We start from the raw sequence: 26,589 nt of genomic DNA, 5'->3' as shown, positions 1-26,589 counted from the left end.
CCGCTTCCCGTCTCTGGTTTTTCAGCCGCCTCTGCCTCGCTCGCCCCTCTCTCCATCCGCCCGCCATCCCCCCGCCTCTGTCTGTCCGTCCGCCGGCCCGTCCGTCCGTCCATGGACTGGCCATGACCCTGGAGGGAGGGGGACAGAAACGAGGAAAGAGCGGAGTCGCCGAGGAGACGAAGGAAAAGAAAGCTGGATTCAGCCAGGCGCTGCGCTCCCGAACCGCCCCTGCTCATCATCCTTCATCCCCCTCACCCTCCTCCTCTTCCTCCTCCTCCTATGGAGAAGTAAAGGAGTAGCAGGAGACTCTGCCAAGGTAGTGAGGAGAGGCGAAGAATATCAACAACACAAAAACAAAACAAAAGAACACCCCTTCACTCGCCTTAGAGAAAATAAAACAGGGTTAGGCATATCATTAGCATTACAATTTTAGAGAAAGGAAGTGCGACAGAGGGATTTTGACCAATGAGCACATGAACAACCCCACACCAACCAAACGAAAGGGGAACTGACCTGAGGACGGACTAGAGAGAGAGAGTAAAAAAAAAAAAGGGAAGAAAAAAAAAAACCCTCACCGACATGTCAACGACAGCCACCATGGGGGAAATGGCGAACAGCGCGGTGGAGTTTTACCCCAAGGGGACTCGAGGCGGGGGTGGAGGAGGAGGGAGGGCAGACAGCAACCATGCGGGGGGAGATTTCGGGGTCACGGTGGAGGACCTCAGGGACCTGATGGAGCTCCGGGGGTCCGAAGCCCTGCAGAAGATACAGGAGAACTACGGAGACACAGACGGGCTCTGCCAGAGAATACTGTCCAACACGACTGATGGTGAGCTGGGAGGGACGGACGGACGGATGGCTGGAAGGATGAATAAGTAGATGGCTGGGTGGATGGATGGATGTATGGATGGATAGTGGAATGAATAATGGAGGAGTAGATGAATGGATGAGAATTTGGATGGGTAGATAAATGGACGTATGGGTGGATGAGTAGGTGGCTAGATGGATTGCTGGCTGGTGGGCCGGCTGGAAGGATGGATGGATGAATGTGCGGAGTGACAACTGAATGAATGAAGAAGTAGTGGGACAAGTAGATATATGGCTGAATAGATTGATGCATCGATGAGTAGATGGGTGGATGAACTGGTACATTGAGAGTTGGATGAATGGAGGAGTAGATGGATGGGGGGATGAGGTGATAGATAGAGAAATGACTGGACGTACAGTATATTGGGAGGAGTGGATGAATAAGAGTAAATCGATGAATGGATGAGTAGTCATGGATGGACTGGTGTATGCTTGTAATTGCGGGTGTTTCTTTACGGCAGTGTTTATACTTTACACCATTTTATCGACATTATCGAAACTTACACACACTCTCTCTCTCTCTCTCTCTCTCTCTTTCTCTCTCACACACACACATACACACATACACACACACACACTCGAGACAAGAACAAGTTTAGAGGATTACACTAATCATAGATTTTTGATGACCAGTGATGGTAGAATGTGGTGTATGTGTGTGTGTGTGTGTGTGTGTTCTAACAGGGGTGTGGTACTACACTACACCCACTCTAACTAGTGTGTAACCTAGCAACACAACAGCAGAGAGAAGTTGGCTGGGAAAGACAGAGATAGATAGAGAGAGAGAGAAAGAGAGAGAGAGGATGACTGATTGAGAACTATGAGATGGAGATAGTGAGGACTAGAGTGAGGTGAATGGAGGAAGAAGAGTGTGTGTGAGTGTGTACATGTTCAAGTGTAAGCTATGTGTGTGAGAGGTGTGTGTGTGTGTGTGTGTGTGTGAGAGAGGGAGAGAGGGAGAGGGAGACAAAAGCGAGAGAGAGATTTGGTAGGTGTATAGTTACAGAAAGTCTGTGTTGAGTGTTGCTAATTTGATACTGTGAGCTGGTCAGGAATCAGCGCAGCAGGCCTCAACAACGCAGCACACACACACACACACAGAGTCATGTATCTGAAGTTGTCCCTACGAAGCACAGTTGGCAAACAACACACACAGACACACAAACACACACACATACTCCTCTCCACACTTTTGGATGGGCTTCTCTCTCATGGTGTTGATTTTCACAAATTACATATGGTGCAATTTGGCATGACAAACCAAACCGCAAGCGCAAACGGAGATGAAGGAAAATGTTTTCTACCTTGTAGAAATTTAACGTCATTACTTGAAACTCCATCTGCTCAAACTTGTGACGGATCACTCAGAACCCACAGCGGACGATATTTTCTCCCCTTTCAAAGCTCTCAGATCTAATGCAGCCGACAGTACAACAAAGCTGCTGCCTCTGCTTAGCAAGATTACAATAGCGCTGATCACAGAAGAGCAAGATGAATAGGTAGATGGATGGATGAGAAAATAGATACATACAGTAGAGAAGTAATCAAGAAATATCCAGTCATATATGCCCACATCAGTGCATACTCTGCAACAATGCTACACTCATAGCATATGCCATCCAGACTGGGGTCGATATACCGCACGCATATACATTATAATACAACTGATGCTGAACATCACCCGTAATATGATACACAGAGCAGAGTGGGGGGAATCAATCGGTTAAACCAATATGGAATGGCATCACACACACACACACACACACATGAACACGCACACCGATATGGATACCCCAGCACTGCAGCATAAGACCATTATATACACAGTCCAGAGAGAGAAAGGAGGAGGAGAAATGAAGAGAAAGAGAGTGAGAGAGCGAGTGTGTGTGTGTGTGTGTGTGTGTGTGTGTGCGTGTGTGGTGGGGGGTGAGGGGGTGAGGAGGGAAAGCTAGAACAGCTTGCCGCATTGTCAAGGACACATCAAGGGGAGATTGAGAGAGGGAGAAAAAGAGAGGGAGAGAGAGGAGGAGAGCCAAAGAGAGAGTCTGTGGAAGAGGAGGAGGAGGAATGGGAGAATGGAGAGATGAATGAGAGAGAGAGAGAGAGAGAAAACAGAGAGTGGGAGGGATGGACTAATGAAAGGAGGATACAGCTAGCTAAGATTACTCAGCATAAGGTCACTTGTTTTCTCTCTCTCTCTCTCTCTCTCTCCCCCTCTCTTCTCTTGCTCGTTCTCTCCATCTCTCCCCCTCTATGTCTGCCTCCCCTCTGTCTGAACCCTGTTGAGCTGTCATATTGCTACACAACTCTTCAGCAATGCTGGGAGCTACATATGACTCCCTGCAGCAAGCACAGTGGACTAGGATGTCTCAGAACACACACACAAACACACACACACACAAACGGACACTAAGATTGTCACCAATCTTGGCCAACCACGGCAGACAAATTGCAGTTCCCCTCCCCAACGCCCAATCACAAAATAGCACTGCTCCAAACCTAGCGCTGTGGAGGAGTGACATCACCTGTTGCTGGGCAGAAACCTGCTGGAGACAGGAAGCCCTGACTTGATATCCTCGTCGCCATGGAAACTGACTCACTTAGGGGTGAGGCTGAAGGGGAGAGGAGGGTGAGGATGGAGATGTTGGAGGGAGGCTGAGGAGGAGAGAGAGCGAGTGAGGAGTCTGGAGGCAAGGGGGGGGGGGGGGGGGGGTAAATTGGGAGTCAGCTGCCATAACAGAGATTTTCAAGGTGTTGTTTGTGTTGGTAAACTGTTTTACTGAACAAAGCAAGTTTGACTAGTAAGCTTTGGCTGTTATTGGGTGATTCTGTGTGTCTATATGTGTGTGTTATAGTGAATGCTAATCCTCTAGTGCTTACATTAAAGGTTTTCTAAAATGGTTTTCTAAAACAACAAACCTCAAACTTCATGTAATATAGAGCAAAACTGACTAGTAGTGTATGCTTGTGTGTTTTCAGTTTATTTATTACTGTTGTGTGTGTGAGTGTGGGTTTCTGCATTTGTGTGCAAACTAAAAATTGCTGACATCTCGAATGCTCTCATTCTCTTCCTCATCTGCCTCTTTTGTCTGCCTCCCTCTCTCTCTCTCTCTCTCTCTCTCTCTCTCTCTCTCTCTCTCTCTCTCACTCTCACAGGTCTCAGCGGGGACCCAGCAGACCTGGAGCGTCGGTACCAGGCGTTCGGCCAAAACTTCATTCCCCCGAAGAAGCCCAAGACCTTCCTGGAGCTGGTGTGGGAGGCCCTGCAGGACGTCACGCTCATCATCCTGGAGATCGCCGCCGTGATCTCCCTGGCTCTCTCCTTCTACCAGCCTCCTGGGGAGGACACCGAAGGTGGGGAGAGGCAGGCAATGGGCGGATCGGGTGGGAGGGGAAGGAGGAAGTTGGGGAGTAGGAGCAAAAGTTTGGAGGGTGTAGCTGGATGGAGAGAGAGGCCTATCCCCCTATCAGTCTCCTGGTAAAAGAGCAGAGCAGGAATCAGAGAGGGAGGGAGAAACGCTTGTGGGAGGAGAAGAAGGGAGGAAAAGTGTTGGAACTTCCATATTACTCCATTCTGAGAAGCGCAAGAATCAGAGGGAAGCGGAGGAAGAAGAGAGAGTTAGGGAGGAGGAGGAAATGGAGGAAAATGAGGGAGAGAGAGGCAAGGCTTGGGTAATAGGGAAGAGAAGGATGGAAAGAGGGGTGAAGGGAGGGTTAAGGGAGGATGGGGGTGAAAAAAGAGCATTGAGCCAAAATATCTACCATCACCATATCTCCTCAGTGCAGGAGAGTCAAGTTTTACAGAAGTAAATGAGAGTGATCAGTGGGTTGGCATTGTACTCTTATGCTTGATTCACAATTCACAAAACCTGTAATGCAGCGGTGTTGCTGCAAGCTGAATTCTACGCCAGAATCCTCTGGCCCAAATGCATTGAAATTACTCTGATTAGATATGGTTATCAATCACTGTACTGCAGCATATATTTTTTGTTGCAAGTCCGATTCACTGACAAAATGTTTTCATCACGAAGACCTCAAGGAGATCTTGCAAAATAGGAGCAACACAACATTCGCTTCAGTTTGCACATGCATTATTAACGCATAAGCAGAATAAATCCAACACACGCAACAACTTCACTGCAACGCAATGCATCTGAGACAGAATGATGCAAAACGAAATGAAAGAACTTCCAGCAACACATTCAGCACAAGAAGTGTAATCCTGGCCTTAGAAAGCATTGTTTCCTTTTGGTAATGAGTTCAATTAACATGTCATTGTACTTTCTTCCTGTTTTATTTCCTTGATGGTTAGAGTTAATGAGAAAAGACCGCCATGTAATGATCTAATCATCTTTTTATTGGTTCAACGGTTAAAAGGGGAAGAAGGACAAAATAAAAGGATAATGGGGAGAGGGTGGGTGAGAAGAAGAGAAGTGGAAGGGAGGAGGGCAAATTGTTGCCATTAGCTCACTGGGACTGTTTTCCACAGTGAGAGGTCATGGCAGAGAGGAAGTGGGCGCAGTCTGAAAGCTCATACCTCACACTACTCACCAGATAGTATGCGGCAACAATACAGACAAAGTATCCACATATTAGTTTCAGTACATAGTGCAACATCGACATCTGTAGTCAGGTGTGAAATGCTCCTTAACTGATTTTTTTAAATATATTTCAGGTATTTTACTGGTACCAAACTGTAAAACATGCTGAGATAAAGCAGCCACTAAATAGGAGGCAGTGTGGTCTTTTGGCTGGTCCTTTAAAGGACCAGCAGGTTGCAATAATCATTGGGTATTTGAGAACTCATTTAGCTTTCCAGCAACTTATTTGAAACATACTGAATCTGAATTGTGCTATCCATACCACCACCTATCCGGTCCTTCAAGCAGGTTAATATTGTTTGACCCAGGTCGGGTTTCTACTAAGCACAAGAGTGAGGCTGAAAGAGAGTAGGAGGAGAGAGGAGGAGGAGAGCGCTGATATCATCTCTCTAGCTGTGTATCTATCAAAATATCTACCCATCCATCCCTCTCTCTCTCTCTCTCTCTCTCTCCAGCATGTGGGAATGTGTCTGCGGGTGAGGAGGAAGGCGAGGGGGAGACCGGCTGGATCGAGGGTGCGGCCATCTTGCTTTCTGTGGCGTGCGTCGTCCTGGTGACGGCGTTTAACGACTGGTCCAAGGAGAAGCAGTTCCGGGGTCTACAGAGCCGGATCGAGCAGGAGCAGAAGTTCACTGTGGTGCGGAAAGGAAATGTCATCCAGATCCCCGTGGCCGACATGGTGGTGGGGGACATGGCCCAGGTCAAATACGGTAGGGACACCGTCAAAAAAGCTTACTGTATAAATAGACATATACAGTACATGCTGAATGCTAGCATGTACTTACTCACTATCTCCCTCACTCACTCACTCACTCACTCCGTCACTCACTCACTCACTCACTCACTCACTCACTCACTCACTCACTCACACTTTTGACATTATTCAGATGAACTTATATACTGATCCTACACATAGTTAGGAATAAATACTGGCATACGTGTACACATAGACAACCTAACTTAACGTAACATGACTCCACCTGACCTAATCTTACTTGATATTGTTAGTGTCCAGCTGAAATCTTATTTCTCCAAAAGTCAACAAGTCAGGAGAAAATGTAGTTGTTGTAGTTGTCTTTTTTCACATTTTAGAATTAATTATCAGCGGTTTGACTTGGACAAGGTTCATCTTCTATATCTGAATCACGTCAGCTGTCAGTGGAAATAAAAATGGCAAAATTGGAAATACGGGCTATTTGGGACACCAGTGTTACACCGGCTCTTAGTCCAACTTTAGGGAGTTGTAGTGTTCTTGTCTGATCTCTCCTACTCTTCAGTTACCTCTTCAACGTATTCTCTCAGTACCCAGCTTCAGTACTCAAATGTCCCCAACATCCATACTTGTAGATGTCCCTAACAGGCACCCATAGACCTCCCCAGCTCTTTACTCCCCTTTAAAAAGTAATGTTCTCTTCTAGTGGTATGTACCTGACATGTCCCCAAGAGACACACATACATTTACATGTCCCCATGAGGCACCCATGCGTCTGTATGTCCCCAACCAAAAGGGACATAAACTACTATGTTATAAAATCTTGCACTGATCTCTCCATTTGTGTATCCAGGGGACCTGCTGCCAGCTGACGGCATCTTGGTCCAGGGCAACGACCTGAAGATAGATGAGAGCTCTCTCACTGGAGAGTCTGACCATGTACACAAGTCTGTGGACAAGGACCCCATGCTGCTCTCAGGTTTGTGTTCCCACTGCTGATGATGACATCATGTTGTCATGACGTCTGTCTGTGTGTGGACACATTCTTCTGATCACAATAACTCAAGAACAATCCATGATAGAAACTTCATTACACCACAGGTTCCCCATATAGAGTAGATGATCTGATTAGATTTTGGAGTACCTTGCTGCACAAATTTGCATATTGAGGGAGAACTGATTTTCTTCTTCTCTATAACTCCTTAATGCTTTAAGACACAGAGTTCATATTAATACCCCACCTGTGTTATGTGAAGACAGGTATGTTGACATAGAAATATTTGCTAATTAATGCATGAATTAGTTCAATTAATGAGCTCATTAGCATACCCGGTTATGTTTAATGACTCAAGAACAATACATGATAGAAACTTCATACTTACCACAGATTCCCCCTATAGAGCAGATGACGATGTGATTAGACTGTGGAGCCCCTTGCTGCACAAATTTGCATATTCATGAGGAAACTACTATAGCTCCTAAATGCTTTAAGATACAGAGTTCATATTAATACTGCCCATATGTTATGTGAAGACAACTATGTAGACTTATTCATAATTAAAGCATTAATCATCTTAATTAATGACCTAATTAGCATAACTGCTTATGTTTAATATATCATGGTGATTATGGCAGGACATTCGGCAGCTCAAGTGCCTCTTGTTTTTATTTGATTTTACAATTGGATTTTTTCCCCAGAGTTTGGGATTGGACAAATTGGAAAGTATATTTTGAGGTGTTAAAAAGTGGCTGATGGTTGTAAACTTCTTCCTGTGTGTGTGTGTGTGTGTGTGTGTGTGTGTGTGTGTGTGTGAATTGATTGTAATAATAGCATATAGAAATAATAGAAAATACAAAAATTTTCAAGTTAACAAAGTTATTATCACTTCACTTACTCTTCACTTACTTTACTAAAGTTAAGCTAACTAAGGATTTTAGGCTTAAGGCCAATGGCTGGTTCACCAACTAAGTCATTAGCTTTCAGGTGCACTAGGTAGCTAAGTGAAGCTACATAGCCTAACAGCAGTTGGCATAGCATAATCACTGTTGTTTCCTTACAGATTATTTCTTTTTACCTACTGATGAATTTATACTATGTGGGTGAGTTAGCCAATTGGTTTTGGATGATTATCCCATCAGAAAAGGTGCTGTAGCTCCAAAGACGGGCTTATTATCCAACACTTGTAGCGTAGAGTATATTGAATTAGTACTTAGTACAGCAGAAACACTGATGCAGAGAGGAGTGAGACATTAACAGAGAACAGCAGGAGTGAGACAGATAAACAGAGAAATGAGTGAAACAAATGAACAAAGGGAATAGTAGAAAAATATAAAAATAGTAGAAAAATAATGCAGTGGGAGAGACAGAGAGTGCAGAAATCTATCTGCAGAAATTGAAATTATCTTACTTTGTGGCAAGCAACAGTCAAACATACTGCTAGTCAGTATACAAGTGAATTGATATAGCCTAGTTGTTGTAAATTATTTTATTGTTTTTATGTGTATTTATTATTTTGTTGTCTCCCACAATAAAATTTGGGGAGGGACTATGGATTGGCCCGGTCCGTCCCTCCGTTATATATCTTATATATGTCCGTCCAATATTTTGGACGCCACTTGATTTGGGGGCATGATGCATCTCCCCATTGTGTTTCAGCATTTTCAATCACTAATTGGCCCAAGGGTGGCACTACTATTACAGGTCAAAACTGTAATACTGCAATAGGGCTGCCTTGTTCATCAAAACATTTTATTGTGTGTTGAAATTAGTTTTTTGAGAATTAAATATAAATAGTATATTATTATATAAATAAGTGTTTGAAGTGAAATTTCTTGTTTGGAAACTTTGGGGGCTCATGATGTGACGTATAGGGGTGGAGGGTTAAAGGGTGTAGGGGACTGGGACAGGTGGGACAATTGTTGATCAAAATAACTTGTTACAGCTTATTTTATCAATATAACTATATCAAAACTGATTTGTTTCTATCTAGTTTTGATGTGACAGAATCTTATTGAACCAAACCCAGATTGACTTTACAGAATGATAAGGCTTTATCTCTGTTTGGACCCTTTTAAAGAATCCAGTTTCTAATTGGCCCAGGATTTGGATAGTTTGCATTCAAAATACCATGTGGGTGCAGGCCTTGTTGAGCTATTAACATAGATTTCACTAACAGTTTTGCCAACTGGCATGTCAAAACATTGATGCTCAGTATCTCAGAACTGCTCTTTACCCAGATAGAACTTTATAATCCCAAACTTATGATTTGTTGATTCTTATCTGTGACCACTTGGGGGCGCCACTTACAAGCCCCATTGGGCTCCTGTTGGCCCCTGCATATTCCTCTAACACATCGTTGTTGATATTCATGTCCTATTATATGTGCAAACTACAGTAAACTTAACCAAATGTAAGTGAAGCTAATCCAGTAGTATATACGGATGTTTAGGTACCCATGTGATGGAGGGCTCAGGGCGGATGCTGGTGACGGCTGTGGGCATCAACTCTCAGACTGGCATCATCTTCACCCTGCTGGGCGCCGGAGAGGTGGAGGAGGAGGGGAAGGAGAAGAAAGGTAAGTGCAAGAGATGGAATCAGAAGAAGGATGTTGTTATGTTATAAATGAAATAAAGGCCTTTTGGGCTGTAATGAGAGGAAGAAAGAGAGAGGGAGAGAGATCTTTTTTGTTGAATTTGTACAGGAGCTTGTCTGTAGAGTTTGTTTTATCTGCCTATATTGCAAGTTGAATAGACTTCATATTTGATAATACATCAGAATGCTGTTGTTCTTGAAGTACCGGAAATGGCAGGAGAAGTGAATAGATGCCATCTTAACTTGAGAAAGGTGCTTACAGAAAGCTGACAGATACAGGCTCTCTCACACCTCTCCACCACCTCCACATGAATACTTCAAACTGGTCTCCGAAATGTTCGAGTCAGTTAACATGTACTTACTCACACATGGCAGTGTGTGTGTGTGTGTGTGTGTGTGTGTGTGTGTGTGTGTGTAGAGGTAGGGGGCTGCTGCCTAACTGATTTCAGATAAGAGCTTCAACAGGAAACACACCAGTTTAACCTCATGGATAATTTAGCCCACATCCTCTCCATCCCTCTTTCCACTTTTTCTTTCCTTTTCTCTCTCTCTCTCTCTCTCTCTCACGCCCCCTCTCTAAGCTTGTCGCCCTCTCTCTCTCGCTTTCTCTCACTTTATCTCTTGTTTACCTCGCTCCTCTGCCCTCTTTCGCTTTCCCATCTCTGCTATTGCGCTCCCCTCTCTCTCTTTTCCTCCCTTAATCTGAGAGAGAGGCTGCAGATTGAATCAATTATTGAAAGAGCAGGGGAGAGAGAGAGAGAGAGAGAGAGAGACAGAGAGCCGGAGAGATTCAGGGAAGAGGGTGTCGGTTGGTCAACGGATGAAGCATTAGCCCACGCTCAAATTTGTTTTGGAAGTCCTCGCAGCCAGAGCAGAGCTGCAGACAACAACAACAAAGGCTACACATACTTTCAAAGGCACTTAAGGCTAATATCATTACTAGTGCACTCATCCATACCTATACCACTGCAGTTGCTTATGCATGGGAATGTGTATTGTGTTGTCGGGATCCTGAAATAGGGAAAAGGTCTGTGACAAAGAAGAATCAGAGATGGACAGCAACAATTTAGCTGATGGTGTTTTTTTTTTTTTAAAGGAAAAAATAGTCTTAATGCTTTTCGTCCTCATTCTGTTTCCAAAGTGTTAGTTATGCAGTGGAATGTTTTGCACTCAGTGCAGCAGCCTCTGTGGGCTGGATCATTCAGACAGCCATTTACTGGAGCCAGTACATAATTCATAAGACTTCTACAAATGCCATAACTTGTTAGTTTTTCCTCATGCAATATGGGTTTGCTATGGGGCTATGTTTACTTTTCTCTTTGATCCGTCTCTCATTTGAAATAGAGGTTATAGTCTATAAAAAAAAAACATTTAGTCATCTGCAAATGACTAGTCTAGTCATGCATACACACACATTCACTGTTTATTTGAGTTTTTCATTCTTTTCTTTTTGTTCTCTTTTGTTTTCCCTTTTTACCAAATCCTCTCAAATACCCCGAAACCTTCCTCCCTCACACACTCTCCACTGCCCCTCCAAACAGAGGAAAGTACTCAGTTCCTCAACTCTGCAGATGCCAGTTACAGCACAGTCACCAATGGTATGTGAGCATAAAGTTGTCTGCCCCGCCCCGTTCCTCTCCTCAGCCAATGAATGGACCCCAGTAAACGGTGCAGTGAAAGTGACAGTGACAGTGATCTACTGTATCGACTCCGTACATATAAAAAATGTCTCTCAGCCTCTTGACCCAGTGTATGAAGATGTGTGTACCTGTATCAGTGCTCCCTTCAGTATTGTTTTGTTGTGGGTTTCTGTTTTTTGGCCGTGTGTTTTTGGGTGTCCTGAGATAAGAAATATGAACTGATGTTGATTATTTATGAATATTCATACATGTGAACACCTCTTCTCCACAATTGTCTTTCTATCTCCCTGTCTCTGTCTCTGTCTCTCTCTCTCCCTCTCTCTCCCTCCCTCTCTCTCTCTCCCTCTCTCTCTCTCTCTCTCTCTCTCTCTCAGGAAAGCAACCTGATGGAGCTGTGGAGAACAATCAGAACAAAGGTAAAGGGTCATGACTTGTGTGTTTGCGTGTGCATCAGTGCATGTTTGTGTTAAAGTAAGGGTTGGTTGGGATGTGGGATGGGCTTACTTCATCTGCAGGTGCAGTGCTGAAGAGGAGGTGTGCGTGTGTGTGTGTGTGTGTGTGTGTGTGCGTGTCTGCGTGTGTATTTCAGCCAAGAAGCAGGACGGGGGCGTTGCCATGGAGATGCAACCTCTGAAGAGTGCTGAGGGAGGGGAGGTGGAGGACAGAGAGAAGAAGAAGACCAGCGTTCCTAAGAAAGAGAAGAGCGTTCTGCAGGGCAAACTCACCAAACTGGCCGTTCAGATTGGCAAAGCGGGTAAAGCACCGTCATACATAAACTGTACAGGTTCCAGAGAGGTTTGTTTATGGTGATCTGGATTCTGCTTTTGTTGGTTGGAACCAGCTTTGAGGAGATCTCTATGCTAAAAATGAACAAGCACAGATTCTGCTCAGTGGCAATGACGTATAGTTCTTTGTGAATACGAGAAGTGAATTGTGGGAGTTGTGTGAAAATTTGCAGCTAAGGTGCGAAGCTTCATAGTCACATTCTCACAATAGTAGAACAAATTCCTTTTATTAATTAGGTACTGCTTGATAAAGAACAGACATTATTTGTAGAAACCGATTTTCTCAAGTGCTGTAAACTGTGATGACGTTTGATAGTGCGCAGGTAGAGGAGTGGAGTGATGATGAACCACACAGCGCCTCATCATTCACGTGTGACAGAGATATTCAACAAAGTTAGGATAGAATAAGTGAGTGACACACTGATGGACCAATCCCCTCTTTGGATCTTCCCACAGGTTTGGTGATGTCGGCCATCACCGTGATCATCCTGGTGCTCTACTTTGTCATCGAGACATTTGTCGTTGAAGGTCTGTCTGTTTACGTTACAACAGATGACATGCAAACACAAACACACAGAATGCATCCCTCCCACTTCCAGTCAGGCTCTGCCAAATCTTACGGATGTCAATCTTTTTCCTGTGCTGTCAAATGTTTACGGCTGTGTTGTTCATGAGTCACTGCTCGTAACTGCTCTTTAAGACGTAACACGTGCGGCGTGTGTTGCAGGTCATGTGTGGCTGGCAGAGTGTACCCCGGTCTACATCCAGTACTTTGTCAAGTTCTTCATCATCGGAGTCACTGTGTTGGTGGTGGCAGTCCCGGAGGGCTTGCCTCTCGCTGTCACCATCTCTCTGGCTTACTCTGTCAAGGTAGACCCATCTGTGTGGACTGTGTATATCAGACCAGGATCAAATAGTGTGGGCAAATTTTGTCTTTAGACTACCACATGGCTGGGCAATACAATGACTGCCAGAAACCATTCGAAAGTCAATTTGGTGTTGTGCTGATGCAGTAAATCCCACCTATCTGGTACTTCAACTGAAGAGTAACTAAACCCCAATCCCCAATCTGTGTAAAGCCTGATATCTAATGGTTAAAAGCATGCTACTGAAATTGCCATCTGAACAATTAATGACTTTCTCACTGCCTCTTCCCCTTCTTCCCTCTCTCCTTCCTCCCCTCAATCCATCTCTCACTGCCTACCTCTGTCCCTCCTCCCTCCCTCCCTCCATCCATCAATCGCTCCATCCCACCCTTCCACCCGCCCCTCACCCGTCCCTCTGCTTTCCATCACCATCTCATATGTAGAAAATGATGAAGGACAACAACCTCGTACGCCACCTGGATGCGTGTGAGACCATGGGCAACGCCACGGCCATCTGCTCCGACAAGACCGGCACCCTCACCACCAACCGCATGACAGTGGTGCAGACTTACCTAGGTGAGTGGAAAGCAGAATCTCTCTGGAAATTCACAGAGGGTTTCTTTTCCAAGCGTTGTCCTACTTTGTGCGGCCTGGGACCCACAGTAAGGACAACATATAAATGGTTTAATTCTTACAAATGTTAGATATGCATCTTCATCTTCAAAAACACAGGTGACTATCCTCACTATTTATTATATAACACTATTTATTATATTATATAACACTATAAGGTGTTAAGATGAATTTTAACTTTAATAGCCCTAATTTGCTTTACTTTCATTCCAGTAATTACTTCGTAAGAGGAGGTGTCAAATGGTGGATATCCGACTGTGGAAAGAAAGTTTTCATATTATTGCTTCTTTATCACTCTTATCCACCAGCAACAGGACAGTGACCCATTTTGGTTCATGAGCTACAGTATAGTGTGTAGAGGTTTTGCACAGTTAGTGCAGTCTACACCCGCCTGTTGTACGCAATGCGTCTCTGTCTACAGAGGTTCAAATTCAGTCATTTGCTGCTTTTTAGCCTTTTTTCTCTATGTACCTTTTCCAAGTTCCAGCTTCCTATTGTAAGTGTAAAAAAAGTGTTAATACTGTACTGCATTGTACAGCAGCTTCTGTAACACCATATAGACCATATGTCACTAAATCTCCCCATTGAAACCAGTAGAAAATAAATACTTTTGGAAAGGGTGACAGCTCCTGCGGCTGCAGCCCACTCAGCCTATTCAATTGGAAAAACCAATATACAGTATAAATGTTACTTCACATATATAGGATAAGATAGAAGTTTAATGATCCTCGTAGGGACATTGGGTTGGCGCAGCAGCAGAGAATAGCATATAGAAAAGAATAAGACAAATTGAGAGTACTGAATAAAATTACAACATATTGAAAATAATAACGCAAATCAATATATAAAGACCCAACTTCTTCATTGCCAGATTTATAAGTTGAAGCAGATATGTGCAATGCTAGCTATTCACATTATCAGGTGTACAGATGGGAGAACATATATACAGAAAGTCCAGACATGCAGATAAGCATCAGATTTACAAATGGAGGTAACATGGTCAGAAATATGTGCAGAATGTGCATGTGCATTGTTAGCTAACACCTTGTACCACGTTGTAACATATGGAGCTAGCACACATACAGGCTGGAGGTGCAGAGGTTATTATTGATATGTATTTGTTATTGCCCAGGTGATGTGCACCACCGTGTGGTCCCGGACCCTGGGCAGGTCAGCCCCCGGACGCTGGATCTAGTAGTCAACGCCATCGCTATCAACAGCGCCTACACCTCCAAGATCATGGTGAGTCATACACAGAGACAGAGATGCCATTGTTCTTCAGAAAGTCATTTTCTGCCTTATTCTTTCAGCAGACCCTTCAGCAGCCCTTCATGATTTAGGTGTATTCTCAGGACTCTGAAAATAATTTCACCTTTCACTGTGCCTTTCTTTTAACGTTTTCTTCTTCCTTTCCTCTTTCTTCATTTATCGCTTTCTCCCCTTCTCTCCTACCCCCTCTTTCTCCGTTCCTCCCTCCCTCCCTGTCTCTTCCATCCTCCCTCTCCTCCTCACCTTCTCTCCGTCTCTTCTTATTCTCCCCCTCCCTCCACACCTCACTCCGCTTCTCCCTGACTTTCTCCCCACCCTCTCTATTCCACCACCCCCTTCTCCCTTCAATCTTGCTCTCTATCAGCCGCCTGATGTGGAGGGGGGTCTGGCTAAGCAGGTGGGCAACAAGACAGAGTGTGGCCTGCTGGGATTTGTATTAGACCTGCAGCAGGACTACGCCCCTGTCAGAGAGCAGATCCCTGAGGAGATACTCTACAAGGTAGGGAACCGAGCGCAACATCCACCTTCACAGGTTAACTTACTTAATATGGCCCAGTTAAAAGATATTGCTGTCTGAAATACACAATTCACCTAACTGTGGATTGAAAGAAAGGTCAGTCACAGCTTATTTGAATTTATCCAATCCTTATTCAATAGGCTAGAAATTTTACCATTGCATTGTTGCACTTTGTTTTTCGAATTGTATCATTTTGTTTCCCCCATGACTCCCAGAAAAGTTTTTAATTTCACTTGGCATTCATGTAAGGTGGAATGACAATAAAGTTGAATCTAATTTGTTATACGTCTCTCTCTCTCTCTCTCTCTCTCTCTCTCTCTCTCTCTCTCTCTCTCTCTCTAAGGTTTATACATTCAACTCAGTGCGTAAGTCCATGAGCACCGTGATCAAGCTGCCTGACGGCTCCTTCCGTCTCTACAGCAAAGGAGCCTCTGAGATCCTGCTGAAGAAGTGAGTGATGGGGAGAGGGATGGAGGGAGGTGGACAGAGGAATGAAAGGATTGGGATGTCATGACATGACATGACATGACATGACATGACATGACATGACATGACATGACATGACATGACATGAGAAAAGAGTTGGGTTGAAGGTTTGAGTTTGGGGAAAAAGGATGTTCTACCTGTGAGATTTTCCTCTGTGGCTCCATCTCTGTCCTTCGTCTCTCTCCAGGTGTTCCTACATCATGGATGCCAACGGCGAACCTCGCACTTTCCGCCCACGTGACAGAGATGAGATGGTCAAACAGGTGAGCCGCTGAAATAAAATATTAAATACTTTTAATTGCCTTAATCCAGTTTGTATACTTCAAAGATTTGAATGTAAACTATATTTTTACATACAGCACAAGTGTAATAAGAGTACGAGTCCCTAAGTAGTTAAGCAGACTGTAGTATGATGGGTGATGAGATTTTGTTTTGATGAAGTTTTGATGATGATTGATTGATAGGTGATTGAACCAATGGCATGTGAGGGGTTGAGGACCATCTGCATTGCGTTCCGTGACCTGCCAGGCAAGCCGGAGCCAGAATGGGACAACGAGGCAGAAATAGTGACTGAGTTGACCTGCATCACTGTGGTTGGGATTGAGGACCCTGTACGGCCTGAGGTAGGGCAGGGTGGTGTGTGTGTGTGTGTGTGTGTCTGTGTGTGTGTGTGTGTGTCTTTAGTTTTTAGTTCCTTAGTTAGCACCTAATTCAGTGCGTTAGTGTGATCAACAATACACAATAATCTGCTAATCTGGATTTAAAAATGGATGTCAAGTTAAGTTTTGGTGCAAACAAATGTGTCTGTCCCTCCAGGTGCCGGATGCCATCCGTAAGTGCCAGCGTGCGGGCATCACGGTGCGGATGGTGACTGGTGACAACATTAACACAGCCAGGGCCATCGCTGCTAAATGTGGCATCATCCACCCTGGGGATGACTTCATCTGTCTAGAGGGCAAAGACTTCAACCGACGAATCAGGAACGAGAAAGGAGATGTGAGTTGGGGTCGCAAGCGTATGAGTGATGAGTAAACATGCATATTTCTATAGTGTTAAAAAAAATAGTTCTTTATGTAATCGTAGGATGTTTTCATGTTGCTGGACTAAATCAAAATGAACTAAATATGAACCTAATTCAGCGAGACATCTGTTATGGGAGGAGCCCACTTGATAACCCCAGTGACATAGCTGCTCTCATCTAGCCCCTCCTTTCCTCTAATATCCAAGCCAGCTTTCTATGCAGGCATTTAACCTGAATAGCACAAGCATATTTACATCAGATCCTGTGTATTAGTAAATGCTGACACATCTATCTTTGAATAAATGAAATACTCAAGCCTACTTGTATTCTTGTATTATTCACATCTGTCCACTTTAAGTAGCAGACACTATCAAAGGAAACATTTGTACAGAGGTTGCTTTCAGTTAACCTATTTTGCATCATCATTTGAACTCTGCTGAATGCTTAATAGGATGGATGGCTGCACTCTTGCATGGACTGTGAATTTAAATTCACATTATATCCAAGAGTGCAGTGCGTTTAAATTCACATTTTATACTCTGTGTAATGTGCTTTGTGCTCTGTGTAAATTTTCATTCTAGACAAGAGTGAGGCTGGTTTAAATTCATTATATATGCAAGAGAGCAGTATATGGAAGGCTCTTTTCTGTGCAGGTCTTTGATCCTTTTCTCTCCGCCACACCTGCGTACCGCTGGGTGTGCCTAAGCCTCTTGATCAACAGTGACATCTAGTGAAAGCAGCGAACAGTCACGAGGTTCTCTAAGCCCTCTTTCTCTGTTTGACCGACAGATCGAACAGGAACGTATCGACAAGATCTGGCCCAAACTCCGTGTGTTGGCTCGCTCCTCGCCAACCGACAAACACACACTGGTCAAAGGTGAGTCACGGCGTTTTACTAACCCAAACACGCACACACACACACACAGACACACTTTACAACCTCTTTTTCTCGACTGTGTCCAGGCATCATCGACAGCACCGTCATAGAACAGAGGCAGGTTGTCGCGGTAACAGGAGATGGAACCAATGACGGGCCAGCTCTGAAGAAGGCTGATGTGGGCTTTGCCATGGTAACTCCCTGTTTGAAATATTATGCACTATTAGTGTTCTTTATTGATAAAATCCTTCTGTCTTACTCATTAATGTGTTGTAATCATCTCAGAAAGCATCAGCTGGTTTCATTCCAAAACACTATATATCCATTTTGGAGAAAAATTGCTCATCGATACTCATTGCTCCAAAACACTCAAATATGCATATTCTCTCTAAAGGTATTAAAATAACTAATAACTTAAGTGATATTCCATGGTGAATTTTGTCTTCTAGCCAACAAACATTTGTAAGAGTAGGAGTCTAGCTTTTCTAATGTTGGACATCTCATTTTGGAATGAAACTCTTTTTTGAATAGACTCTCACGCAGTCTAAGTGGTAAGACTTGGAGCTAGGCCAACGCAATATTGAGACAGTAGCACTTGCAAATAGTTTTAATGCCGGAATACTTCTATGAATCCTGTCCTGATTCTCTCTCTCTCTCTCTCTCTCTCTCTCTCTCTCTGTCTCATCTCTGTCAGGGTATTGCGGGGACAGACGTGGCTAAAGAGGCGTCCGACATCATCCTGACTGACGATAACTTCAGCAGCATCGTCAAGGCGGTGATGTGGGGCCGAAACGTCTACGACAGCATCTCCAAGTTCCTGCAGTTCCAGCTCACTGTCAACGTGGTGGCCGTCATCGTGGCCTTCACCGGGGCCTGCATCACTCAGGTAGACGGATAGCACTGTGAAACATGCAGACACATGCTGACACGTGTTAAGTTGTATAAAGTGGAAGTATGATGGCTTTTCATGCATACGCACATGCAGACGCATACTGACACACGTGGACACACATATATGCCTACACTCTCCTATGCATGATTCACAAGGAATATCCACTTGCATATTATTATTATTATTTTTGTCGTTATTATTGTTGTTGTTGCTATTTTTGTTATTATTATTATTATTATTATTGGTTTGTTCACTTTTTAAATTATATTATAATATTTGGTTTTTATTTACTCATGTGTAAAGCTTTTTGTAACTGTTAATAATAATAATAATAATAATAATAATAATAATAATAATTATAATAACATCAATGTAGTTATAAAAAACTTTAAAACTGCAAAACAAGACAGCAGAGCAAGAAACATAAAAGTAAAACATAAAAAGGGAGGTCAGGGTCAGTTAATAAAAGAGCATTACATAAAAGCAAATCTATAAAAGTGAGTTTTAAGAGGTGATTTAAAAGGTGATATTCAGACTAAGCGTTTCAGCCAGGTCGCTTCAAAGTCCTGGTAGCAAATGTCCGATCGATCACCTCTTGTTTTCAGTCTAAACTTTACATACACACTGACACACTGATACCCTGCCACCAGAAAACCATTCATGACTGAAACCACAAACATCACTAACCATCACTATGTCTTATTCCATCCCTCCTCTCTCTCTCTCTCTCTCTCTCTCTCTCTGCAGGATTCTCCACTGAAGGCGGTGCAGATGTTATGGGTGAATCTGATCATGGACACGTTCGCCTCTCTGGCCCTGGCCACCGAGCCCCCCACCGAGGACCTGTTGCTACGGAAACCCTACGGCCGAAACAACCCGCTCATATCCCTGACCATGATGAAGAACATCCTGGGCCACGGAGTCTACCAGCTGGTCATCATCTTCACCCTGCTGTTCATAGGTATAGACACACACACACACACACACACACACGCACACACACACCCACACACACACACACACACACAGAGCAGCAGGCATGAAGTTTCACCTACCATTGAAATACCATGAAATACTATTTGTATCATTGATATTGGTTTCAATGGATAGTTTCAGTCTGGATTTAGTAGGTTTAGATGCTGTTTAGGGAGTGCAGAGTCATTTCCATTTCCCAGTCAAGAAAATATTTAGGGGGAAACACACACACACACACACATACTAGGCTAGTGTTTCCCTTACCACTGAAATAGTGTGGAATAGTATTTGTATCTGTACCAATAAATAGATTTAGCGTGGATTTAGCTGGTTTAGATGCAGAGTCCTTTCCATCTTATCAAGAAAATATTCAGGGGGAAACACTGATGTGCACCCACACACACACTCACACACTCACACACACACACACACACACACACACAAACACCTGAAAGCACTTGAGTGACTACTTTGTTCAGAGGCCTCTTTGTCCTGCAGCAGATCAAACACACAAACAGCGCACCCACTGAAGAACACAGCAGATTCTCTCACTTTCTCCAACCTCTCATCCGCTCTTTCCTCCTCTTCCTCCACTCCTCTTCCTCCCTCCCTAAAATCGCTCCATCCCTCCAGGCGAGCGCATCTTCAACATCGACAGCGGCCGCAACGCTCCGCTCCACTCCCCTCCGTCCGAGCACTACACCATCATCTTCAACACCTTCGTGCTCATGCAGCTTTTCAACGAGATCAACGCGCGCAAGATCCACGGAGAGAGAAACGTGTTTGACGGCATATTCGGCAACCCCATCTTCTGCTCCATCGTTCTGGGGACCTTCGCCGTGCAGGTAAGATGAAAGGCGAAAGGGAGGTTGGAAAGCGGAGAGGGAGAAAAGAGAAAAGTGGCTGTTACTCAGTGATTTTGGTGATTATGGTGACTGTATTTCTAAAGCAACACATAGCATGAATGTCGTCTACTGATGGAAACTGTGTTTTGCTGATGGCCTAGGCTGTTTTCACCACCTTCTGTAGTTTGGGTTATGACGCAGATCTGGAAAGTGTCTGGGAAAAGTATAGAAAATGAATGTCATGATCATTTCCAGGTCTTGAAAAGAAGAGAAGGGAATTGCACAGAGCTAGTTGATAGTCATATTGTCCTGCTGCTATCAGCATACATCACTCTCCAACCCCATTTTCTGTCCTATGGTACTAGGGACCTTTGCTGTGCACATAAGAATGAACAATGAGGAGATTCAAGATTCAAAACTTTACCATCTCAACCACAGTATGTAAGGGATGTTTGCTGATTCTACTCACAGTGAATACAGAAGAGGTTTGCATTGAAGAGGGAATTGTCAGCACACAAACACAGAGGCAAGCAAACAGAGAACAGCCGAGGCAGAGTTAGAGATGGGGATAGAGAGAAGAAGAGGGATATTCTCTCTTTCTTGCTCTGTGGTACTGGAGGGAGAAGCGAGAGAATAGAGAGAGCTAAAGGGGGATGGGTGATTTTGGAGTGAGAGAGCGAGGGAAGAGAGTGGAAAGATACAGTTCAGAGGGATTTAAAAAGGGAGAGATGACAGATGAGTGGAGGCAGCCTGAGAGGTGGAATAGAGAGAGAGAGAGAGATCAGTAAGAAAGATTGATCTGCCCTCTCTGTAGGATATTATTACAGTACGTGATACACTATATCATACTCCCAATGAAAGTTATGACTGTGCAGTATAGTGTTACGATGATACTGACTCTGATAAGCCTTGTTCCTGGTGTAAATGATCATGTTACTGTTTAAAATGCTGTCCCTACAACCACAAGCAAACAGACCTTGTGTACTGTAGAGATTTTTGTCACTGCGGTCCGGGTTTAAAGAACCACAGTGAAAACAAGCCTCAGGATTGTGCTTATTATATTGGAACTCTTCTTATTCCTAAACATGAACTTGTCAAACAAATTCAATCAATCATTTGTACGGAGTGTCAAATGAGTTAGAGTGGAAGTTGCAATGCTTACTGTGGCTGACGTCATTTGTTCCCAGCTTAGTATTTCCCCTGTAGGAAGTTACACAAATAACGCTTCATAACACTAATTTGTGACATTTCAGTGTGCTGCCTTTCCAGTGGAGACTGCAGTAGACGCAATAGATAGCAAAAAGGGATATGGGCATCATGTTATCCTGTAATGGTTCTAGTATGGATACACATAATATAACATTTTTATATTATATTAAAACATTTTATGTTGCCATGCCATGCCAAATTCTGCATATTGTGACCAGACTTAAAGAAGTAATGTCTTTATAATGCGAACAGGCATTAAGAGAGACTGGTAACATTGGTAATGAGTTAGCTGTACCCATAAATACTCTGTATCTATAGATCGTAATAGATAAAAAATGTCTGCCTGTGATAATGCGCCTCTCCTGTAGATTGTTTTAGATGCAGCAGGGATCGGCGTTACAGTGATAACATCTTGTATTTCCTATTTCAGGTCGTGATAGAGTAGAAGGGAGAGGTGTTCACTGATGACGCATCCCGGTGGTTTTGTTTTTACAGTACAGATTGCGATCGATACAGCAGGAATAGATGGCGCAGTGATGATTTTCTCCCCTGACGTCGTGTTTCTCGGTGCGACAGTAACCCCCCCCCTCTCTGTGTTTCTGCTGTAGGTCGTGATCGTGCAGTGGGGAGGGAAGCCCTTCAGCTGTGCCCCTCTCAACGTGGAGCAGTGGCTCTGGTGTCTGTTTGTGGGAGTTGGAGAGTTGCTCTGGGGGCAGGTGAGTAGCTCTTCAAGCTGCTGAGTCAAACCACACCGAGCTTGTGTGGGCTGACAGGCCTGCTTTACACACACTATAGCTTTTCCCCTGAGATGAAGCCAAGGAAACATTTTCACACTGACCTAGATAATTCTATTCTATTATATTATATTCAATCTGTTCTGAAATTGACAATTTAAATGATCTGGTATTATCTGATCCAACTTGTAAAAGTACACTTTTGGATGGACATACTATATAATTGGAGGAAGACACAACTTCCCAGTAAAACGGTACAATAGCGTCTGCTGGTCAAATGACTAGTGTTTCCATGTGTGTTACCTGGGCGACAGCTGATCGCCACGGTGCCGACGGAGCGGTTGCCATGCCTGAAGGAGGCGGGGCTGGGCCTGGAGCCCGGGGAGGAGGAAGGGGAGGAGATGGCGGAGGACGAGGAGGAGATTGACTGCGCTGAGAGAGAGCTGCGCCGCGGACAGATCCTCTGGTTCAGAGGCCTCAACCGCATCCAGACCCAGGTACTGTTGGATTGGACCACCAACACAAACCATGACCCAAACACTCTCAGTTAGATACACCCAAAGGTGTCCAGATACCACTACAGCTCAACCAGCAGTCCTATCAATCAGAGGCTTCACATGGTCATGGTACACACGCAGTTTGTTTAAGGTGATTTATAAGTAGATGGGGAATGTGCAGAAACATCAAAACCAGTGACAATGTCAGAATAATAATGCCAGTATTGTTACTGAATTGCATAGCAACACTGCCCAAATAAATTGCCAGTACATTATGGCCTTTACACACATATTGGGCCTTCAATCTGCTGCAATACTGTGTAGTTCATCACTAAAAACTGTTTTGCATTTCATCGTGATTCCTCTTTGACAGATATGCCATAGTAGATAAGTCAAGGTATTTTGCCTCCTTTCTTCTTGCTCTTCAAAAGTCAATCTCTCTCCTTCTTTCTGTCCTGTTCCTCCAACTTGTGCCAAACATAATGATTCAAGTTTTTCTCTCCAGCACAGCTAACTTTTCTGTTCTGCTCAAATGTCTTGAAATGGCTTTCTTTAACTCTGTTGCTGGAAGTGTATTTTAGACACTCGTAAAGTAGTGTGAGAGACTATTGTGTGAGAGTGTGTGTGTGTGTGTGTGTGTGTGTGTTCGGCTGTGCGTGCTCAGCTGCACGCGTGTGTGCGTGGTTGTGTTTACACATACAAGCCAGGCTAAGTAGACAGGCTGTTGACTTGCTTGATTACTTTAATTGATCGATTCTCACACTGCTTTATGTGAGAGTGTCTGCAGCACGGACATTAAGTCAGCAAAACAACAAAACATCAACATGAACATTAAGGGTGATCACTATCTACTAACAGCCTCCTAGCAGGGTTAAAGAGGCAGTCCAGACTCTCTGCTTAAGTGCCTATCTTTGCGTAAAGTGGTCAATTTTTCATTAAGAGGGTTTGGTCTGAGTGTGTGGACAGACACACACATACACACACACACACACACACATACACACACACATACACATTCATTACACTGTCAAATCTCTTCACTTTTTCTATTTTGTACATATTTATTTACACTCCCATTATTTATACAATTCTGAAGTCAGTAACATCCAGAAAGAAAAGAACATCTTCCATCATAGGGGGTTTGGATGCTGTTTCAGAGTCCTTTCTACTGTGCCATGAAAAACACACACACACACACACACACACACACACACCCAGACCGGGCTTTTCCTACCCTCACTGAGTGTTGCTGTTTTGTCTCTGTCCTACAGATGGAGGTAGTGAGCACGTTCAAGCGAAGCGGTTCGTTTCAGGGAGCGGTGAGACGGCGCTCCTCTGTGCTCAGTCAGCTCCACGACGTAAACACTATCTCTACCCCCTCTCACGTAGCTCTCTCCACCGCAACAGCCAATACCAGCCCAGCCCCCGGGAGTGAGTCCGCCGAACGCACGTACACACATACACACACACACACACACATACACGCATACATTCACGCATGCAGTCAGTCACTCACTTCCTCTCTCTCACACACACACTTTCATAGACACACACACACACACACACGCACACTGCTGCACGGCACGTGGACTGCAGTATTACTCTCTATGGTTGTGTTCCCTCCGGCTCGCTCGCTGCTCGTGTGTGTGCATTGTCTCCTCTCTTCTCTACTCTCCCTTTTCAAACAGCACCCAGTCCCGACCGGCTGTGTCCCGGTCTATTCTGGTCTGGTCTGGTCTGGTCTGGTCCCATTCCAGTCCAGTCCCAGTCCCAGAGTCTTGTTTTGTTGTTCTGTGTCGGTTGGTGCGGGAGGTCGGCTCGCCGTTCTCTTTCTGCCTGAGAGGCCAGTGTCCTGACAGGAGAGGAGCAGCACGGAGATAGTTTTCACTTACACCTTGAAACTATTTGGGGTTTCCAAAGTTGAATGAAATGAAAGAAGGTGATTTGAGGGGACTTGAGCATTGAAAAGAGCTTGATTTGCTCTAAGAAAGCATGGGTAGAGAATTTGGACGCAGCCCGAAGTTCAGAAAGAAAATGGCGGCTCTTCCTGCACTGTGTGTTATCTCCTGTCTGTGAATGAGGTCAAGCGTGGTTACTGTGGTTGACATTTATCTCCAACTCAGAAATGTGAAGGAGTGGTGTGATTATTTAATAAGCAACCTGTGATTATAGTACTGCTGTAGCGCTAACAGTTCTATAGTTTCTATTTAGAAAACACTATGATTTGATTCCCACTATGCTACAGAATGCATACTCATGACCAAATGGCTTTCACATGGCTTCTGCAGTTCTCCGTTAAACTGTAAACCTTCGAGTATAAAAGCCCCGTAATGCACTGCTGTTTCCAAGACTGTTACCTGTAAAGTGTCCTCTTCCTCTATCGCTCTAGCCTTCTTTCTCACTTCCTTCTGTTCCTCTCCTTTTAGTTCAGTGCTGCCATTGTTGTCAACTGTTTTTTTTTTTTTTTTTCTGTAACAGTATTTCCAGCTCTGATGTCACAAGTTTGGCTCGCTCCTCCCTGATGTCTCCAAACGTACTGATTTCTCCCTCTCATGTCTGTTTCTTTCTCTCTCTCTCGCTCTCTCTCTCTCTCCATCACGGTTGTCACTCTCTCCTCTTTCCTCCATATTTGTGAGGTATTACAGGTTCCCCGTTTGCTTCAAGTCAACAGAAATATTCTCTGAAATGTGTTATAATTGTTCTTCATAAGTAGAGTTGTTCTTTTGTAGACACTTTAGAGGTATTTAGATTCTACCAGATCTAAATACAGGCTCTTGTGTAGCATACTGATAAGATTTCTTTAGTCGGTTTCTCTTCATTTTATTTTCTAATTCTATTTATTTGTGTCTTTCTTTGTCCTTTTCCTCATCCCTCTTTTTACTGTCATCCTTCCATCTCCTTAGTAGGGTAGCGTCCATCCCTCATGTTTTAACTTTATTTCTTTGTATGTCAGTTCTGCGTGCGTCTGTGTGTGCGAGTGTGTGTTTGCGTGCGTGCACGTGGACTTGCTGAGCCGTAGATTGGTTTCTGTGTGTTCTGTGTTTCCTCTGTCGGCGTGCGAGTGCATCTGTGTATGTGTATGTGTACGTGCGCGCACCTGTGCTTGTATGCTTGTGTATGTGTGCGTGTGCCTGTGTGTGCATGCATGTGTGTGTTTGTGCTGTCTCTTCATTTGCTCGTCTCATCAGTCTACTCACGGTTCCTCCTCAGTTGCTTCTCCTTACCTTCCTTGCTCCCTTCCTTCCTTCCTTCCTTCCTTCCACCCTGCCTTCCTCCCCACTTTGCTTCATCACCAGTAGGTGTAGTTACAGAGAGAGGCTCACGTCGGCGCTGCTGACACCATATTGTTGGCTGTTTCCATCCTCTATAGACACTAGGAGTTACCTGGGCTTTGGTTAAATACTTTGGAAACACATCCTTCTCTCCATCACTTATAGCACAATTGCTTATATTCAGGGGAGCCCGAGCTTTGACGTAATCTGCAGCATTAGCTGACTGATGGAAGGGGAGAATAAAAGGTAACATAGCTCATCTGAAGAAGGTGTGGAAGGAGGGATGTATTGTCAAAGTA

The 26,589-nt window shown here is 44.2% G+C and overlaps 1 protein-coding gene across 2 annotated transcripts in view; it reads left to right on the top strand.

Annotated features, from left to right (window-relative positions):
• The first annotated feature begins 579 nt into the window (after positions 1–579).
• atp2b3b (ATPase plasma membrane Ca2+ transporting 3b) overlaps positions 580–26,589 on the top strand; it is a 30,814-nt gene continuing 4,804 nt past the window's right edge. Inside the window, exons 1-24 of one of the 2 annotated variants that reach the window (XM_071918722.2) lie at positions 580–829; positions 4,024–4,221; positions 5,924–6,178; positions 7,034–7,159; positions 9,630–9,755; positions 11,314–11,370; positions 11,787–11,828; positions 12,002–12,166; positions 12,654–12,725; positions 12,925–13,067; positions 13,507–13,639; positions 14,829–14,938; positions 15,330–15,464; positions 15,826–15,932; positions 16,156–16,231; positions 16,433–16,591; positions 16,785–16,964; positions 17,779–17,866; positions 17,953–18,059; positions 18,561–18,752; positions 19,506–19,719; positions 20,367–20,578; positions 22,396–22,503; positions 22,836–23,018. In XM_071918722.2, coding sequence (XP_071774823.1) covers positions 580–829; positions 4,024–4,221; positions 5,924–6,178; positions 7,034–7,159; positions 9,630–9,755; positions 11,314–11,370; positions 11,787–11,828; positions 12,002–12,166; positions 12,654–12,725; positions 12,925–13,067; positions 13,507–13,639; positions 14,829–14,938; positions 15,330–15,464; positions 15,826–15,932; positions 16,156–16,231; positions 16,433–16,591; positions 16,785–16,964; positions 17,779–17,866; positions 17,953–18,059; positions 18,561–18,752; positions 19,506–19,719; positions 20,367–20,578; positions 22,396–22,503; positions 22,836–23,018 — 3,438 coding nt within the window. The remainder of the gene's footprint in view (positions 830–4,023; positions 4,222–5,923; positions 6,179–7,033; positions 7,160–9,629; positions 9,756–11,313; positions 11,371–11,786; positions 11,829–12,001; positions 12,167–12,653; positions 12,726–12,924; positions 13,068–13,506; positions 13,640–14,828; positions 14,939–15,329; positions 15,465–15,825; positions 15,933–16,155; positions 16,232–16,432; positions 16,592–16,784; positions 16,965–17,778; positions 17,867–17,952; positions 18,060–18,560; positions 18,753–19,505; positions 19,720–20,366; positions 20,579–22,395; positions 22,504–22,835; positions 23,019–26,589) is intronic. The other variant, XM_071918723.2, reaches the window with a different exon arrangement.

This window comes from Centroberyx gerrardi, chromosome 14, assembly GCF_048128805.1.
Source record: "Centroberyx gerrardi isolate f3 chromosome 14, fCenGer3.hap1.cur.20231027, whole genome shotgun sequence".
Taxonomy (NCBI): domain Eukaryota; kingdom Metazoa; phylum Chordata; class Actinopteri; order Beryciformes; family Berycidae; genus Centroberyx; species Centroberyx gerrardi.
Note: the sequence above shows the minus strand (reverse complement) of the source record. Positions and strands in the feature narration are given on the sequence as shown.